Source organism: Hibiscus syriacus, unplaced genomic scaffold, assembly GCF_006381635.1.
Source record: "Hibiscus syriacus cultivar Baekdansim isolate YM2019G1 unplaced genomic scaffold, ASM638163v2 tig00110959_pilon, whole genome shotgun sequence".
Classification (NCBI taxonomy): Eukaryota; Viridiplantae; Streptophyta; class Magnoliopsida; order Malvales; family Malvaceae; genus Hibiscus; species Hibiscus syriacus.
In genome coordinates this window covers 58,939-79,229 of record NW_024062934.1, presented here as the reverse complement: position 1 = coordinate 79,229, position 20,291 = coordinate 58,939, and the positions used below count along the sequence as shown (strand labels likewise).

Here is a 20,291-nt window from a genome sequence, read left to right as displayed (position 1 = left end):
CTGAGCGTAGTCGAACTTAAAGGTCTTTTGGTCACAGATAACCCTTCTAGCCTTGAGTTATGTTATAAATGATGTGCCCTCGAAGCTGAGTATAATCAAACTCGAGAGTCTTCGGTTGACAGATAACCCTTCTTGACTTAAGTTATACTGCAAATGATGTGCCTTGGAGCTGAGCGTAGTCGAACTCGAAGGCTTTTGGTGGGCACGATTCCCTTCGTCGTGAAGTTGAAACCGTTGATGACCCATTCGTTGTAAAGTTAAGCCTCGAATTGGATATCCTTCATCGTGAAGTTGAAATCCAAATATTTATGTTGTTTCGAGGCCAATATCCTTCGTCGTGAAGTTGAAATTGACTCTAAAACTGAAAAGTTATTTGTTGACAACTAGCCACCCCTTCGTTGTGAAGTTAAAATTGACTCTGAATGAAACTGAAAAGTTGTTTGTTGACAGTTAGTTGCCCATTCGCTGTGAAGTTGAGCTTGTGTTGTCTCGAGTCCAATATCGTTTGCTGTGAAATTGAAATTGACTCTGAATGAAACTGAAAAGATGTTTGTTGACAGTCAGTCGCCCCTTCGCTGTGAAATTGAAATTGAATCTGAATGAAACTGAAAAGTTATTTGTTGACAGTCAGCCGCCCCTTCGCTGTGAAGTTGAGCTTGTGTTGTCTCGATTCCAATATCCTTCGCTGTGAAGTTGAAATTGACTCTGAATGAAACTAAAAAAATTTTTGTTGATAGTCAGTCACCCCTTCGCTGTGAAGTTGAGCTTGTGTTGTCTCGAGTCCAATATCATTCGCTATGAAGTTGAAATTGACTCTGAATGAAACTGAAAAAGTTATTTGTTGACTGTCAGTCACCCCTTCGCTGTGAAGTTGAGCAACCACCATCAATTTTCGAATGCACTTTTTGAATCGATTATATTTCATCTTGAAGTTGAAATTTGACTCTAAAAGTTGTAAAAAAAATGTGTGTTAAAAATGATAAATGTGATGCTCTTAAGTTTGTCTAAGATATATGTAACATGAATTAATTATGTTTTATCTCTTGGATAGAGCCTCATTTTTGTCTGTTGGTCTTGTCATTGGAATCGACCATGCCTCATTTCAAGCTTTGGCTTTACAAACATTTCATATTTGAGATTGTCCTGTTTGAAAATGTTTTTCTTCTTTTTCTTGTTTTAGAAGGGAAAAGGATAAAAAATTCTGTAAAATATTGTTCACAATTGAATCAAATTATAAACATTAGTTCAAAGTATATCAAAGGAATCCATAGCTCTTTTAATGCTTTCATAATTACAGCTCTTTGACAAATGTTCAAATGGATGAGTTGGCTTTAGGTTCACATAAGGTTTCAGCCATAAAAAGGTCATTTTTTTGTTATTGCAACGTGTTTTTTTTTGGTTTAGCATTTTAATTGGGTGCGGACAAAATGACGCAACTAGCATGATCAATTATTATACCTTTTATTTCGGTCCTATAAAATCTTCCATTTGTTCAAGCCTCGTAAGCTCCTCTAACAAAGATAGTGCAGAAATATCGGTATAAAAATGAAATTCCTGAGTGCTCGTGTGAAGTTGACTATCACAGGTGTTCCTTAACTCCCTTAGTCAATCATTATCGAAAATTTCTCGCCTAGATAAATTTGATTTAATTTGCCGTTATCTGGCTAGTTGAATCCATAAAGCCGGGGCGTTTAACCAATTGTTTTAGAGGGACAACTTAACATTATAATCAGTTTTATCAAGTTAACTGAAGGGTTCATCTCTTCACAAAGTCTTCGGCCGGACAATAGCAGTCGAGCAAACACTGAATTGCCAAGAGTTCAAGCAATGTCATGGTTTAAACGTAATCTACACATAAGGTCAGGGCTTTCAAGTTTCCTCTATAACCAATTGCCTTAGTGGAATAGCTCAACTTTACGGATTTACTTTCTTAAGTTTGTCAAGTTGAACCTGTTATACTCTAGGTCTTGTTGAAAGTCAAAGAATCTCATTTTTAGAGTTCAATTTCCAAGTAACTAACCTAAACTAGATTTACTACTCGACTATTCCATCTGTAAAGATAATGATCATCATTGAACGTCTTAAATAAAAAGTATACTAATGTCATATGCAAAAGAATGCCCCATGTTGCCCGCACCTTATGAAAGGAAAATGTTATATTGGTTTATTGCAAGAGCAGTGTACGGTGTTTGAGTGCATATTCTTGGTAAATTCAAATTCCTTGTTTTAAATCATGTTACTTCGTCAAAGATCTATAACTTTGAACCATTTACAGAGTTTCTTAATTCAGATGATATTCAAAGAATTGCAAGTTTTCAAATGTGATTCATTGCTTAACGTCTTTAAAGTAACATAAATTTATTTAAAAGTTCTTATAAAAACTTGAGAAAAAAAATGAAAAACAAATTCAAACAGAATGCCTCAAATGATGAAATGATCTTCCTCACTTGGATGCCCCCAAGTTGTTGAAGTCGATCCAATTCTTGTTACGTATTTTTTGTACGATTCTCTTGAATGTGGAGTAGTTCTCGATAGTGCGCCCTGAGACACCACTATGATATTCGCAATGAGCGTTCTCATCATACTATCTGGGGTAGGGGGCTTAATGGATTTCTCTGGATATGGTGACACCACATGTGCTTTAAACAACTGTTGGTAAAGCTCCTTATATGTCATAGGATCGAAATGTTCTTTTTTTATGAGACATGTGAATGTAATAAAAAAAAGAGAAAAATAATGCGAAATATGCAGGAATGCATGATGCATGCAATGTTCGAGGCATTAATCCAAAAATGTATCTGTTATTAGAAATAATCCTTATTGGGGACAAAAGTGTTTTATCTTTTAAGAGACAAAAATATCCTGACAGTTTCTGACATGTTTACTAGTCTTCTGCCTTCGTCTGTCGCTGGTTGAATAACTTATCGAACCGCCCTGGCTTCTTTGGTTGAGCCGTGCAAATGTTGAGTTACTTTTTGTACTGGCCCAAGAAGTCTTGAATGACTGCATATCTGGCATTTATCTTTTGTTGAACCTGTTCCCAATGAATACGTCATTGGAGCCCTTAATTGATAGGAACTATGTGAAGTTTATTTGTCTGTTTCTTGAATTCGTCAGCAATGGTCTCCAATTTCATCCATCGTTTTGCCATTATTGTCTTTGAAGGGACTCCCAAGATCAGTAACCTTCATCTTGCCCCTGCAACCTCTGCCAATCAGTTCTTCAAAGATAGATTTTCATTATGCTTGATGCATACCCGGTTCATTCTGAGTCCTTTATAATGCAGCAGACTGATATACTCTTCAATTGTGGACACCACACCTTCTGGATTGAATGTGACACATAGTCGCCTTGTAGACTGTCCTCTGTATTTTCATCTCTTGTATTACAACTCATTTATCCATTAATGCAGATTATTCATGTTTAACAAACACGTTTTGGTGAATCAATACCTCTTTTAAATGATGCGAATGATGAAAGCAAAATAAAAGAGAACAAAAAATAAAAGAGTTAGTGAGCTAAATCAAAACAATAATAAAAATGAAAGATCCTACCCCACATGATATCTACCCCACATGTTTTAATTCCTACCCGGACACGATCTCTATCTCGCATGCTAATTTCAAACAAATCCTAGGTTTTGGAATGAGGTTTTGGGGTGGGCTCTAATTCCTTGTAGTCTCCTGATTTAGGTTCTAAAAAAAAGGTACTCGAGTTCTCCTTGCTGGTGCCCCCTTGGGCTTGTCAGACCCTTAGTCCTAAACCCATTACAAGCTCGTGTGGACTAAGTTAAACTCGAGAGGATACATTCCCTTATGTCTGTGCGGTGAATAAATTCACACGAAGACATAACGTATATGAATCCCGAAGGTTACTTGCTAGGCCTGTGCGGAGAATAAATTCTCACGAAGGCGTCACTTTACCCCCACTTAAAAAAACGGTTCGGAGCTCGGGTATAGAGCTAGAGATAGAAACTTTTCAAAAATCTGAAATCATTGAAAAAAATGTCAGTACAACTATTTATTTGAAAAATAATCAAAGGTAAATAATTGGAATCGAATAAATAAATAAATTTAAATTTAAATTTACTATTTTCGCATAAAAAGAAAGCCGAAAATTAATTATGTACTGACTCACTTACCTGTCCCCAGTGGAGTCGCCAAGCTGTCACGGCCGTCTCTCGGTTGGACCCAAAATTGGGCTTCGACTTCGATTAAATGATTAGGTTGGAGTCGCCACTGACCATTTAAAACGAATTTAGGTAGGTCGGACACCATCTTACCTTATCTGCGTTGTACCAAAAACGTGTCGGGTTCGGGAGTCGATTACGGTCAAGGAATGATTAGCACCCTTGAACCGCCCTTTCGGTACCAATTAATTCATCGGTTGTCTTAATTGCGAAAATCAAAATTGAAATTTAAAAATTCAATTCGAATTAATTATCTTTGATCGATTGAAAGTATCCCTAAAAAGTCAAAAGTGTTGGATTGTAAATATGAAAATAAACATGAGAAAAGAATAAAAAAAATATTAATATAATAATATTAATAAAAAATGAAAAAATAAATAAATATATATAAAAAACAATGTAAAAAGAAATAAAAATTATTAAAATTAGGAGAAAATGAAAAATATATATAAAGTAAATAAATAAAAAAATGAAATAAAAAGAATAAGTCAAAAGTTGTTACATCTCCCATGTTTTCGTGTAGAGAAACTGGATTTGCAATGAAAATATTATGCCACTCCTCGTTCTTTTAGATACTGGCTTTGGATCCTCCATGCTTATTTTTTGTCATTTTCTTTCCTCAGTTTTTCCAAATTATTGCCCCTTCCTCTGATTTTGGTTATACGTTTTTCTCTGTGTTTTCCTCTTGATGCATGAGTCTATTTATAGTCAAAAGAAACCTATTTTTAGCTCAGATTTAGAGTCCTACTTGGACTCAAAATGCTTTGGTTTTAGTGTTTCAATAGGACTTAAATATGTTGGTTTTAGTGTTTCAATAGGACTCAAATACGTTGGTTTATTTTCTGAATCTCACTAAATCGAGGTTGTTGAGTACAGGGCATGCAAAAATAATAAAATAAAAATATAATAATAATAATAATAAATAAATAAATAAATATATAATATAATAAAATGTTTTTGTAGACCCGGACAAAAACGGGTGTCTACAATTATTATTGTAAAACTTTGAAGTTTTAGATACCATTGAGTCAAAAGTTACTGTTTAAAAAGATTTGAATCGGTGCAAGTTAAGTTAAAAATCTAGATATTGTGTTTTCATATTTTTTAAGTTTTCAAAATATTTTTAATGAAAATATCAAAAATATCTTTTTTTATATTTTTATATTTTCACTTAATTTTTTTTTCATTTTCCAGAAATCATGTTATAATTTTACAACAAAACATGTTTTCTTCAATGTTTTCTAATCTCTAAGAAAATGAAAATAACATCGAAGGACTTGAGAGGTATAAATGAAAACCTGAATAAATACACTAAAAATATTATTGTGAACAAGAGCACAAAAAAGTGTCGATAAAATAAAAAAAATATGTTTAGCAATATTTAAGGAACTAAAACTTTTGATAAAAAGGCACTAGTGTAATCCTTGAACTATTTTTACACTCAATGTGACCCTTAGATTGAGAAAAAAAATCTAACCCTTTAACTAACGGAATTAAATGTTAACTGTCACGATGTTTACATGACATTTCACAAAGCTTACATGGCATATACAATATTGATGTGATAATTAAAATGTTGTTGTGGTGGTACATGATGTGATAGATGGACTTAATTGATTTTTTGATTAAGTTCGAATGCCTAATTGATTTTTTTTAAAAAATCTAAGGACTTAATTAATTTTTATAAAAAATTAAAAATATTTAAATATAAAATATAAAATATTATTAATATATTTAATAAATTAAATATAAAAATAATAAAAATTAAATTATTAAAAATCTTAATTTAAGGACCAAATTGAGTGTAAAAAAAATTATGGACCATATTAATTTTTACAAAAGTTTGAGGTTTTAGATACCATTAAGTCAAAAATTATTGTTAAAAAGATTTGAATTCATGCAAGTTAAGTTAAAAATCTAGATCTCGTGTTTTTCATTTTTTTTTTAATTTCTAAAATAATTTTAATGAAAATATTGAAAAATATTTTTTTTTATTTTCTAGTACTTTCACTTTCACTTGTTTTTGTTTTTATTTTTCAGAAATTATTTCTAATATTACAATAAACACCTTTTATTTTTCTAATGAAAATAACCTCCGGTTATACTGAAAAAACAAAAAAAATAAATATATTATCATTAGTAAAATAAGATATTATTAAAAATAAATTAATTTTGCAATTTTTGGTGATATATGATTATTTAATTTACTAAGTATGTATAATTGATGTACAAATATTGAACCTTATAAGAATTGGATTATTTTATCATCGCGGAAACCGCTCTCGTGCAGGTTCGGAGAATCCTGGTACGGGGGTGTGCGGTCTGAAACTACTGAGAAAAAGAAGACAAGGGTCCAGTTTCACTTGTCCAAAAACAAAGAACAAAATTATGATTCGCTCTTATAGTGCACACATAGATACTATAAAATGGTTTATCCAAGAGTAAACATATTAAAAAAAATTAAAATTTACTAACAACTAGTTGATCTAATTGGATGAGGCATTAGGTCTCTAAACAAGATCAGAGGTTCGAATCTTATCGTTTGCGAATGGAACAAACTGTGTTGGGAGGGTCGCCCTCGCCTATGCAATACCTGATATGGATTAGTCGCTCAATAGATCGAATACCAATGATTAATTAAAAAAAATAGCTGATCTTATCTCCGCACTCTATTGACTATTAGTCAGATATTCAATCATTGATGTAATAATGTATGTGTCATCTTTGTTTGAATTATGGTACGACTCTTAAGAATTAAAACGAGAGAAGAGGAAAGACTTTGGACAATTCCTTGCAAGCGTGGTTTGACGAAGACTTGCTAATTTGATCTTCTCCTTGCGCTATAAACCTAAGGCGTTTTTGCTTTGACTGCGCTGCGCACAATTTCCTTTGTCATGCTATCAACCCAACGCCACACCCACACCCCACCCTTTTGGTCCCCTCCTGTTTTGCCCTCCATAAAACCATAGATCTAAAGCTATTTCCAACAAGCAAAGAAATACTGGTTCCGATTCTTTGTTCCTTTTTTAATGGCGGCTAGGGGTGCATCCCATGAACATGTTAAGGTAGTCCTTACTGATACTCAGTACGTTGAAACAGACCCTCACAGCTTCAAGTCTGTTGTTCAAAATCTCAGGGGCAAGGAATGTTGCGTTGCATGGATGGAGGAGACTTCATTTTCCGGTTTAAAAGCCGAAACAAAGGTGCATGGAAAGGTTGATGCTGAGAGATCATGGAACGCTGCCACTCCTGGCGTCGGCATATAAATCTTTCTCAATTTTAATGAAAATAATTTATGTTTAGTTTTATAATCTTGTAACACAATTTCCTTTTTATTTTCGTGAATTTAAATTACCGCTACATCTTTAGTTAATATTTATTTAATTATTTTATTGATTTATCGTTAATTTGGACCTTCATGATAGTTTATCAAACTTTTGACTTATAAAAAAGTTATTTGTCAATGTGTTTTGGTTCTTACATTATTTTAATGTTTATTCATATTTTATAATTTTTTTAGTTATTTAGTCAGTTTTTCAAACATTTTATATGGTCACGTTTTTATTGTTTACGTGTTAATTTGTATTCTTTGATAATCTTGATAGAAATTATTAATTAATATAATTTATTTTATTTTAATTTTTATAAAATTTTCTTTTTATCATGAATATTTTTTATTAAACTTTTTTTATCATGAATGTGTTTTTAATTTTAATTTTATTTGTTTAACATTATATTTTTTTATGTATAACATAATATAATAAGAATGGACACAAGATTTTACGTTAGAAAGTGTATTAAAATATATGATAATTTTAAATTTTCAGGAGAAGACTGTCTACTGATGGAGTCGGTATTTATTGAGGGGTGTCAATTGACACCCCAAAAGTTTTAAAATTATTTTTTCATACATGCATACAGGCATACATGCATACATGCATACATACATACATATAAGAAAAAAATGATATCCTTTTAATAAGATTTTGACGCCCTTTAAAAAATAAATTGGTCTTATCTTTTGAAAAATATTTAACAAAAAAATATAAACTAAATATTTCCACTTAGAAAAATTTTTACATGATTTTTAAATTTAACACCTCAAAATAAATTTTCTAACTTCGTCCTTGTTGTTATCCCAACTGCTCCTTAATCCATCTATAGAGGAATCAAAATGTAAAAAGAATGAGAAATAAGAATCTAGAGTTCTTAATTCTTATCATGTGTTTAGTTATCGAGAATTCTATTAAATATCAAGTGTGTAGCAAATACTATTTTGCATTAAAAAAATCTCAATAGTTAAATTTTAGGGCTTCTTGTCATTAATCTTTTTATTATTAACTTTTTTAATATATATGTATTTGTTCATTTTACTTGTATGCGGAATATAAAAAGCTACCATGAGAATGCGCTTTTCCATTTCCATTTCTATCGTCTTATCGCGATAATCTCTGTTGCGCGCCATCATGGTGAAATGAAATTAGCTGTAGATAGGCTGCTTCTTTTGCAAAGTAAAATGGTGTTAAAAGGATCTTAAAGAATACTTCAATGTTATATATGAAACGATTATATAAGAGTTGATTTATATACCGGCTGAATTTAGTAACCGACTTTACAAACAAACTGCTATCTAATAGAATAACTAGGAATAATCAATTACACATTTTTTCTATATTCCCTCTCAAGTTAGGGCTAAAAACATCTCTAAGGCCTAACTTGGAAACTAAGTATTCATGTTGTTGACAGCTTAAATCCTTGGTCATGATATCTGCTTATTGTTCCCTCATGCTTCAGTTTGTGCAAGTCTTTCTTGGATTTTTCCCTCATAAAATGACAGTCGATCTCAATATGTTTAGTTCTCTCATGGAAAATCGGATTGGTTGCAATTTGTAACGATGCCTTGCTATCACACTTCACTCTTACTGCCTACAATTCTTTTATGCCCGGTTCAGCTAACAAACCCTTCAGACAAACAATCTCAGCAGCTGTTGCAGTCAGAATTCTGTTTCTGCAGAAGAACGAGCTATTGTGTTCTTAATTTCCAGAAAATCAATGAATCTCCCAACTTAATGCAGAAGCCTGTAACAGATTTCTTCGACATAGGATATGCTGCCCAATCCGAGCCACGGAAAGCATTCATTTTACATTCATTTTTTGCTTTCAACATAATCCGTTTTTCAAGATCTTTCTTAATATTCCTCACAAGTTTGAGTGCTGCGTCAAGATGAGAGTGCTTAGGTTGCTGCATGAATTGGCTCAAATGACGAACAACATAAGTGATATCTATCCTTGTATGAGTGAGATAAATCGGTCTCCCAATGAGCCTTTGATATATTGCCTTATCTTGTAGCACACTTATGAGTGATTTATTTAGCTATTATTTTATCATTAATTACTTCAAGTTGATTGATTTATATTGCTGATTTGGATACTTTGATTCGTTTTCTATGCAGGACTTTAATTTCCGGAAACAACACTAAAGATGCGAAGTTCTGCAGTTTTTTATTTTTTGGAGTCAAAGTTGGATTAGTGAGCATGACTTAAGGCATGAAGCGTCTGACGTGGCATCCAATCAACAGCTTCAAGAAGGCGATCCAGTTAGCATTCTATAAGGATAGATGATTCAACTTTAATTTAAATTCGAATTTAGGAATTATCACTTGTTTTTAAGATTTTATTTGAATATTTCCAGATTTATCTTTAGCTATTTTTACTTTATTTTTAGGATTTTTAGAAATCTATAAATACCCTCTTAGGGTAAAACTTGAAACATATTCTGAGTTAGTTTTGGTCTTTGTTTTGTTATTTTTTGTAAAGTTTTCTTATTTACTTTCTTGTTTTACTTTCCAAGTTTTTATTTTATTTTTAAAAAAAATAATAAATATGATTTTCATCATGCTTAGCTAATTTTCCTATAATTAGGGAATTATTTCATCATTTCCAGTAATTAGTGAATCGTCAACATAGATGAGCAAGATAACTATTCCAGATTTTCTTTGTTTTGTAAACAGTGAGTAATCATACTCACTCTGCTAATATCCACAAGAAATTAAGACTCCAGTAAGCTTCAAGTTCAACTATCTATAAGCTTGCTTCAGCTCATACAGGGACTTTTGACGCCTAAAAACCCTTCAAATCAGAGTAGCATTGGAAGTGAAAACGATTCCTATCGAGAGCTCATTGTTGACCGAGTTCAAGATCCATGAGAGCACTATTACGTTGCAACGGTCCCATTGTGGATATAAAACCTCCTCATAGTCTTCTCTTCGACAATCGCCATCTACAAACCCACGCTTATTTTTGGCTAACAAAACAATTCGCATCGACCTGCTACACACCATATAATTTTCGAATCCAACTAATTGATGAGAGATCAGGAGAGTCATCGGAGTATTTGAAGGATGCAGATACAAGGGGTGATTGAAATCGAGCACCGTGTTCTCCGTCATCAGAGAATTGGATAGAAGCCGAAAAGAAACAAACCGAAGAAAAAAATGGGGTCACAAAAAGAGGCCAATAATGAAAAAGAGGCCCAGAGAAACAAAGTCCCAACTCTGGATACTATGTTAAAAAGATCTTAAAGAATATCTCAATTTCATATATGAAACAACTGTACGAGAGTTGATTTATATGCAGACTGAATCTAGTAACTAACTTTACTAACAAACTAACTCCTACCTAACAGAATAACTAAGAATAATCAATTACACATTTTCTAAAAATGGATTCAACGATCCCTACAAACCCTTTGAAAATTTGGGTTACATTCTAAAACTTTGGTATCCATGGAAAGAAGCATGTTTTTGGGCCAATATATTCATGTGGAAATATTGTTGATCCAGAGACGAAACATATGATTTTATGTTAGGAGACGAATTTGACTTTATAAAATTTTAGGGAGAGAACTTGAACTTGTAGAATTCTAGGGGGACGAAAACAAATTGTCAATTAAAAATACATAGATAAAAAATAAAATATATAATAATTTTAAATTTTTAAGTTGCGCCCATCCCCTGCATAACTCCATCCCTATGTTGATCAATCCATTACCTTCCATGAAATGATGTTCCTTTTCTAAAACCAAAATGTCTTTATCAAAATTATGTCTCTTTGGTAATCTTCTTTAGGATACACACAAAATCCCATTTGGATATGCAATTAAAAAGTAAAAGAGGATGGCATTGACCAGCTAATAAGTAAAACAGTACATGGGTCGTGTCTCTTATTTTTCCAATATTTTGTTGATCTATATTTTAAATCCATGGAATATATTCATGCAACACAATTAGTTTCCTCTTTTTTCTCCCTCCTTTTTGATCGATGATAAATTAAAGCCCCGAGAAAGAGATGATAATATCTAGTAATATATTCATAGATGAAAATGACGACTACTTTTAATGAAAGGCCTCTTTTTAAAGTGAAACCTTCACTTTTAACGGTAAGATCACATGCAAGGCCGGGGGTTATACCACAATCCCATGCAGCTTGTCTCTCTTGCTTTGCTCATCGTCATCATCATATATAAAGGTATCTGTTAAAGACACTAAGTTCGAGTGCGTTTTAAACAGTTTTCAAGTTCAAATGACAAAACCCTGTTTTCTTAATTAGGACTGATTAGGCCGCCTGCGTTGATTAAACCACATATGTATATATTTCTTTCTAATAAAGAAATGGAGAAAAAGCAATTATTGATGTATTTCCTGTCGGTTTTCTTGTGAAGTAGAACATGTAATTTGAAAGGGAACGGAAAGAGGCGGCAGAAGAAGGTAGGTTTCGTGAGCCATGCATATAACCAGCTGAAGTTTCAATCTGGAGATACATTTATACCTTTCAACCTCCACCACGACTGGTTAGATTCTGACACGATTGGATCGTCCAAAATTTTAAATAAACAAAACCCCAAACTTATTGGATGATGACAAGATTTGACCTGGCATCGAGTTCAAGAGTCTCTCATGGTGGCTACTTGTTTGTATTTTGTACCATGTACGCGGTTATCTTTTGACTCTTCATCAATTTCAACACATTTGCCGGCGTGTAAAAAACCTGCTTTCTTTTGGGTTGGGGCTCCTGCCATCTGGATACCGTAACATGTTTTTCTCATGGTTATTAGAATATTCTTTAAAATTACGAACCCAAATATCCTATTTATATCCAAAAGCGTCATTTTCATTTGAAATACCAAAAAAAAAAATGAGAAGAACCATAAATGGAGATAAGGACACTTATCTTTGGAAATTTCTACGTATACATTCCTTATCCGCTCACCAAACCTTCCTTTTCAAATGGTTTCTTTCTTAGTTTATCATATTTTGACAATCATATATTATGAAGACCATTGTTACACATACCTTGGTTGTCTCCTTCCCAAAAAGCAGTGTCACAATGCCTCTTCTATTTCCTTCCATTTGTAATTTTCAAATTAATGTAGATGAGTTGGATTTGAAGGAGAACCGCAGCTGTTAATTACCTTATCTTTAAAGTGATTCACAAATGGTGCTCTTGTTAATTTTTATAATATCCTATAAGAAATATAATTGGTCAATAGATGGAAAAGATCGGATTTAACTTTTGATAGAACGCGATTAGACTAAAATAATAATAAACCTTTGCAATTCTATCACTTTACTTGATCAGCATATTTTTAATTCTCATCAGTTACGAATTGTATTTGGTGGCATCAACCGTCGGTTGTATAGGTCAATGACTCCGTAATAATGTTGCTATAATGAGTGAATGGTCGTACTATAATTTTTTTTCTTCTTTTGAATTTTCATTAGAAAATATATGTTATTTAGTATTTGTTGAATCTAAGTAGACTATTAATATTTAATTGAAAAAAAAAGTTGTTTTGATATATTGGAGGCACATGCAAAGGGGGGAAATAAAATGAAGCCTTGTTAATCTAAGTTTAACTCAAAGGTGGTTAGTGCAGTTGTGTTGGTTAAAACGAGTCATGAAACCAGCCTTTCTTGTCCTTTCACAGAAAAGTTATTGACCTTCATAGAATAATCTAAGCCTTAAAAGGTATTGGGATCTAAAGCATAGATTTTGTTTTAGGGGTTGTTTGTTTGCCTCTTAATGGAATCATTCAGCGCTGAATGCTGAACCGTTCAGCATTCAGCGTGTTTGTTTCGCACCTCTAAATAATTCAGTACTGACTGATTCAACAAAACAGTGTTGAATGATTCAGAGCCATTATCAAACAACATGTCACATTCAGAGCTAATTCATACAGAGCATCTGAATCATTCAGTATTTGAATCATTCAACGCTTAATCATTCTGAAGTAAACAAACAACCCCTTAGATTATCACCATTCATGTTGAGTTTGTAATTAGTTTTTTCTGTTATTAATTAGTTAGAAACGGTTTTGAGTTAGTTAGGTGGTTGGATTGAATAGTTGTGTATATATATGTACATATTGTATACTTATATGCATTGAAACAAAAATAATTTTCCATTTCTCTCATATTATAAGTTTAACATGGTATCAGGCTAGTCCGTTTCTACTGGACCTGTTTTCTACTTGGGCTTGTTTCTTTTTTCCTTTCCCTCTCATTCCGCGTCTCTACAACATCGCCGCCTTCACATTTCCACAGCTTCGTCGTTTTCAGGATGCCTTCAACGACGGTTCCAATGACAGAATCAACGCTTGTTGATTTCAACCATCCACTGTATCTCCACCCTTCGGATACTCCGGGCACAATCTTGATCTCGCATCAACTGTCTGGGCCAGACAACTACACCATCTGGAGTCGATCGATGCGAATCGCGCTCCTCACCAAAAACAAATTAGGGATCGTCGATGGAATTTGTTGCCGCGACGATTTTTATCCCCCTCTTCAAGCACAATGGGATAGATGCACCGCTCTTGTAATTTCATGGATCCTCAATTCCGTGAGCAAGGAGTTGTCTGTTGGAATCGTCTTCGCTTCAAGCGCCGCGTTCGTTTAGGCAGATCTCAAATAACGATTTGACAAGGTCGACGGTTCCCGAATCTTTTTCCTTCATCGTGAGATTGTAACGATGGTCCAAGGTGAGCTTTCCATTTCTGCGTATTTCTCACGGCTGAAGCTTTTGTGGGACGAGTATGATGCACTCGTACCTCCTTTGAACTGTACTTGTGCAAGTGCTTAGTCAAATTTAAGGCATGTTGCTCAACAGAGGTTATTCCAATTCTTGATGGGGCTGAACGATTCATATACTGCTATTTGAAGCCAATTGTTGTTGATGAAACCCTTACCTTCAGTCAACAATGCCTACTCGATGATAAGTCAAGAAGAAGCCCATCGCCTTCAGCTATCTGGCGTTGTTCCTCTCCTGGAAACTACAAAATTGTATTCCAATACTTCTGGCAACTCCAATGCTCCTAGCAACCATCGAAGGTTCAATGGAACCTGTGATCACTGCAAGGTGAAGGGCCATAAAAAGGAGAATTGTTATCGTCTTATTGGCTTTCCACCTGACTTCAAGTTTAACAAGAAGAAGGGTTCCCAAGCTGCCATGGTGGCTCACTCTGATCGTGAGGTGATTAATCCAGTACCACCAGTCTTCACCACTGAACAATATCAACAGCTTTTGGGGATTCTGAATCAGGCTTCAGCTCAGAGTTCTAGTCCAAATTCCTCTGTGAATTTGGCAGGTACTTTCTGTTCTCTTGCTTATGATTCAATTGAATGGATTCTGGATTCTGGAGAAACTGACCATATTTTATCAGACTTTAACTGCATGATTGATCCTGTGCCCTGTACATCCACAGTTAAATATGTTCAACTGCCTAATGGAAAATCCCTTGTTGTCACACATATAGGTTATGTTAGATTTCCTAATGGTCTTCAACTGTTTAATGTACTTCACGTGCCTCACTTTACTCACAATCTCATTTTGTTTCAAAATTGGCTCATGAGTTGAAATGTGTTGTTTTTTGTATCCTAATATTTGCATATTGCAGGATCTTTACAATGGCATGATGAGAGTGATTGGTAAAGAATTTAGAGGTCTTTACATGCTCAGGTTCCTTCCCAATTCTATTTTTTCTATTTCTGCTGATGCATGTAAACCTTTAGTTAGTTCTGATATTTTTCTAAATACTTGTAAATTTGTTGATGCAAATAAAACAAATCTTAGGCATGCTCGTTTAGGACATGTTCCAGCTTCTCAATTAAAAAAATTACCTATGTTTCATAATGAAAATTTGCATCAGGAATGTGTTCAAAAGTGTTCTATCTATCCTTTAGCTCGAAAGTCTAGGCTTCCATTTCCAATTAGCAATTCTAGGACCACTACTCCCTTCACATTAATTCACATTGATTTGTGGGGGCCTTATCGAATTTCCACTCATGCTGGTCAACGTTTTTTCTTGACTATTGTAGATGACTACACTAGGATGTCTTGGGTGTACTTATTGAAGCTTAAGAATGATTATGTTTCTTATCTTCGAACCTTTATATTAATGGTTCAGAATCAATTTTCTGTTTCAGTTAAAATTGTTCGTAGTGATAATGGTCGTGAATTCTTTAATTCTGAATGTTATCCCTTGTTTGAGTCCTTGGGAATTATTCATCCGAGTTCTTGTGTACGTATTCCTCAACAGAATGGGGTTGCAAAACGTAAACATAGGCATCTTTTAGAAGTTGCTCGGGCTCTTTGGTTTCAGTCTAGAGTTTCTTTTAAGTTTTGGGGAGAATATGTGTTAGTTGTCTGTTATATTATCAATAGGTTTCTCTCTTCAGTCTTATCTTGGAAAACTCCTTTTGAACTATTATACAATAAACCTCCTTCTTGTGACCATTTTAGGGTATTTGGGTGCCTCTATTTTGCCACAAATCTTACTCCTCATAATAAGTTTGATGCTAGAGCTTTTGCTTATGTGTTTTGGGATACTCTCCAACCCAAAAGGGTTACTTGCTGTTTAACCTTGACTCTAAAAAATTATTCATTAGTAGGGATGTTAAGTTTCATGAAAATCACTTTCTTTTTCATCAACCTTCTTCCTTTTATAGTTCTGATCATGTTTTGTTCCCATCTACTACCTTTGTTTCTGATGATGATTTCTTGCTTCTAAATACTCCAACTTCTCCACATTCTAGCTCCCTTTATAGTAATCCTACTGAGTTGGGTACTGTTAATAATGAACACACTTCTCAAATTCCAGATCAGTCTTCTGCTTCAATAAGTGCACTTGTCCCTTCTAGGAAGTCCTCTAGAGTTTCTAAACCTCCTACTTGGTTAAACAATTTTGTTTGCACTTGTCAGTCTTCTTCCTCAAATTTCAGTGAACTTTTTTATTCTCACTTACCAATTCATACTCAAGTACTCTTGTCTTCCATTTCTCAAATTTCTGAGCATCAATCTTATTCTGAGGCTGTTCAAAATCCACTTTGGGTTCAAGCAATAAAAGAGGAAATCCATACATTGGAGTCTAATAGAACTTGGTCCCTTGTTCCATTACCACCAGGAAAAGTTCATATTGGATGTAAGTGAGTTTATAGAGTTAAGTACAAAGCATCAGATGAGGTTGAGAGATATAAAGCTCGCTTGGTTGCTAAAGGTTATAATCAACAGAAGGGAATTGATTTTGTTGACACTTTTTCTCCTGTGGTCAAAATGGTTACCATTCGAACCATTTTAGCACTTGCTTCTATCTTCCAATGGCCACTGTTGCAAATGGATGTATTTAATGCCTTTTTGCAAGGGGATCTCTCTGAGGAAGTCTATATACAACTTCCAGAAGGTTTTTGCAGTCAGGGGAAGAAAATTGTGTGTAGACTGCAAAAATCATTACATGGTCTTAAGCAAGCCTCCAGGTAGTGGAATCTGAAATTAACAGAAGCATTGGTTTCGGCTGGCTATATTCAAAGTAAATATGACTACTCATTGTTCATCAAGAAACAACAAGGTAAAATGGCCTTGTTGTTGGTCTATGTTGATGATTTGGTAATCACAGGTGATAGTAATGAGTTGATTGTTGAATTAAAACAAATGTTGAATAGCCATTTTAAGATGAAGTATTTGGGGGAGCTAAAATATTCTTTGGGAATCGAGGTATTGAGGTCAAAGGAATGTATACTTTTAAATCAAAGGAAGTATGTACTCTAATTAATCAAAGATACTGGTTTGGAGAAAGCAAAGTCTGTTATTACTCCTCTAGAGCATAATCTGAAGCTGACTACTATGGATTATGATAGAATTGTGCAGCATAATAATGAAGATGAACACAAGCAGGTTGAAAAGTCAGTTTATCAAAGACTTATTGGAAAGCTTATTTACTTGACATATACTAGACCTGACATTACATATGTAGTAAACCTTCTTAGTCAATTTATGCAGCAACCTAAGAGATCACACATGGAGGCAGCCTTAAGAGTAATAAGTATGTTAAGGAAAAACCAGGACATGGAGTTTTTATTAAAATCTTCTTCAGGCCATCAAATTTTAGCCTATTGTGATTCAGATTGGGGATCATGCCCAATGTCAAGAAAATATGTGACGGGTTTCTGTATCAAAATTGGAGACTCACTGGTTTCATGGAAATCAAAGAAACAAAATGTTGTGGCTAGATCTTCGGCAGAAGCAGAATATAGAGCTATGGCAGCTGGTATGGCTGCAAGGTTTACTTGCAGAATTTAGTATAAAAGGCTTGAAACCTTTAAACTTTACTGTGATAACAAAGCCACAATTCAAATAGCTGCTAACCCTGTGTATCATGAAATGACAAAGCATATTGAAATCGACTATCATTCATGAGAGAAAAAAATACAAGAAGGTTTAATTCAGACAAAACTGTTTCCACACATGAAGCTTACAGACATCATGGCAAAGGCTTTGGGAAATCAACAACATAGTTATCTGCTATCCAAGTTAGGAGTTGAAAATGTTTTTTTTTCAACATCCAACTTGAGGGGGAGTGTTGAGTTTGTAATTAGTTTTTTCTGTTATTAATTAGTTAGAAACGGTTTTGAGTTAGTTAGGTGGTTGGATTGAATAATTATGTATATATATGTACAGATTGTAAACTTATATGCATTGAAACAAAAATAATTTTCCATTTCTCTCATATTATAAGTTTAACAATTCCCTTCATAACTATAAATTTCTCTTCTTAAAAATAAGAAAAATTGAACCTATAGGCCATGCCTTACCTCAACATGTAAAATTTTGCTAATTAAATATGTGACAATAGATCATTTCATTCGTACTTTAATAAATGGAAATGTTATTAAAAAAATATAATAATTTTAAGAAAAAGTGTAATACCGCATTAAACCAATGGTTGGATTTCTTAGCTTTCCTTTTGTCAGAAGAAAGCGGGCGGGGGCAGTTGTGTCATAATACACCCGATAAGGAATTGGGAGAAGCTGACGTGTGTCCCAAAAGCAAGACATGGAGTACTCGAAGAACCCAAGTGGGTTTAAAAACCCAAAGGCAACACGGACAAGGCAAAGCTACAAGCCCCTTGAGACAACTGCCCTCCAAATTAATTTCAAACAAGCAAAGAAAAGAATTCACTTCCTCTATTCGATTCCCTATATCTTACACTCTTCTTTCTCTCTTCATTACGAAGTATTTTTTTTTAAGAATAATTGACATAATGATCCATGTTTTCCTGCTATTTTCTCTCTGTTTTTCAGGTACTTTTTATTTTTTTCTTCCAATGTTCCATTCGCATATCATTAGTAATTTCTTTGTCGAGTGAGTTTTAACTATTTCTTTGTAATTACTTTACAGATTATGGCTTTATAGAGGGAGTTAGTTCTACAGGCATCAATTATGGCCAAGTGGGCGACAATTTGCCTCCGCCCGACAAGGTTCTTGATCTCTTGAGCTCCCTTAAGCTCACAAAAGCAAGAATCTACGACACCAATCCTCAGATTTTAACAACATTTGCCAACTCCAACGTTGGACTTATCGTTACAGTTGAAAACCAAATGTTACCTGTCGTAGTGGATCCCCAGCAAGCACTTGAATGGGTTAGTACCCATATCAAGCCTTATTTTCCACTCACCAAGATCACCGGGATCGCCGTGGGAAATGAGATCTTTACCGACGACGACACGTCACTACTAGGATATCTTGTCCCCGCCACAGTCAGTATCCACGGTGCTTTAGTTCAATTAGGCTTAGATAAGTACATTCAGGTTTCGACGCCCAATTCATTAGCGGTTCTGGAGGAATCTTACCCTCCTTCGGCTGGTAGTTTCAAGGGTGAGGTCTCGAGTGTCATGTCACAGTTTTTGCACTTCTTGTCGAGCACCGGCTCCCCATTTTGGATCAATGCCTACCCATATTTTGCTTACAAGGATTCCCCGAACAAGATCTCGTTGGACTATGCTCTTTTCAACAAGAACCCAGGAATGGTCGACCCTTACACCAAGCTTCACTATGACAACATGTTATACGCGATGGTAGACGCTGTCGTTGCCGCCATGTCTAGGTTGGGTTACGGTGGCATCGAGGTGAGGGTTTCGGAGACGGGATGGCCTTCGAAAGGGGACCCTAATGAGGTCGAAGCTACCGTCCAGAATGCGGCAGCTTACAACCGGAATTTGCTGAGGAGGCAGATGAGTACAAACGACGTCGTTTTGGAGAGGGTATTCTGTAATTACCCTCAAAGGTAAACCCTTTCCGCAACCTCTATATTTATAACTTTGCAATTTAGTCACTGAAATTGATTTTTAATCATTTCAATTCGGTTTTATAATTTTATTTAATTATAATTTAATCCTTGCCTGCTTAATATTTAGGGTAAATACCCATTTTAGTCCTTACCAGTATTAAATATATATTTAGGTAAAATATCAAATTTAGTCCCTTATAGTTTAGTATTTTATTTTAATCTCGTATTAATTAATTAGGTTAAATTACACTATTAACCATTATCTTTCATAATATTTCAAATTATTATCTTTATTTTTGATACTTTATATTTAGTTTTATATTTAATTTCTTTTATTTTGATCATTATTAATTACAATATTTTGTTGTCACTTTTTATATTTAATTATGGCTTTAATTATTTTTATTATTATCTTAATTATAAATATTTATATTAAATATTATAAAATTATAATTTATCTAAATCATTTTATGAAAAATTATT

At 33.9% G+C, this 20,291-nt stretch overlaps 1 protein-coding gene across 1 annotated transcript; it reads left to right on the top strand.

The window, feature by feature from the left end:
• Positions 1-18,767: 18,767 nt before the first annotated feature.
• Positions 18,768-19,809, top strand: LOC120148462 (glucan endo-1,3-beta-glucosidase 14-like). Its single transcript, XM_039161576.1, has 2 exons — positions 18,768-18,822; positions 18,920-19,809. Exons 1-2 carry the CDS (start codon positions 18,783-18,785, stop codon positions 19,807-19,809), a joined length of 930 nt encoding a protein of 309 aa, XP_039017507.1. The 5' UTR covers positions 18,768-18,782.
• Positions 19,810-20,291: the final 482 nt, after the last annotated feature.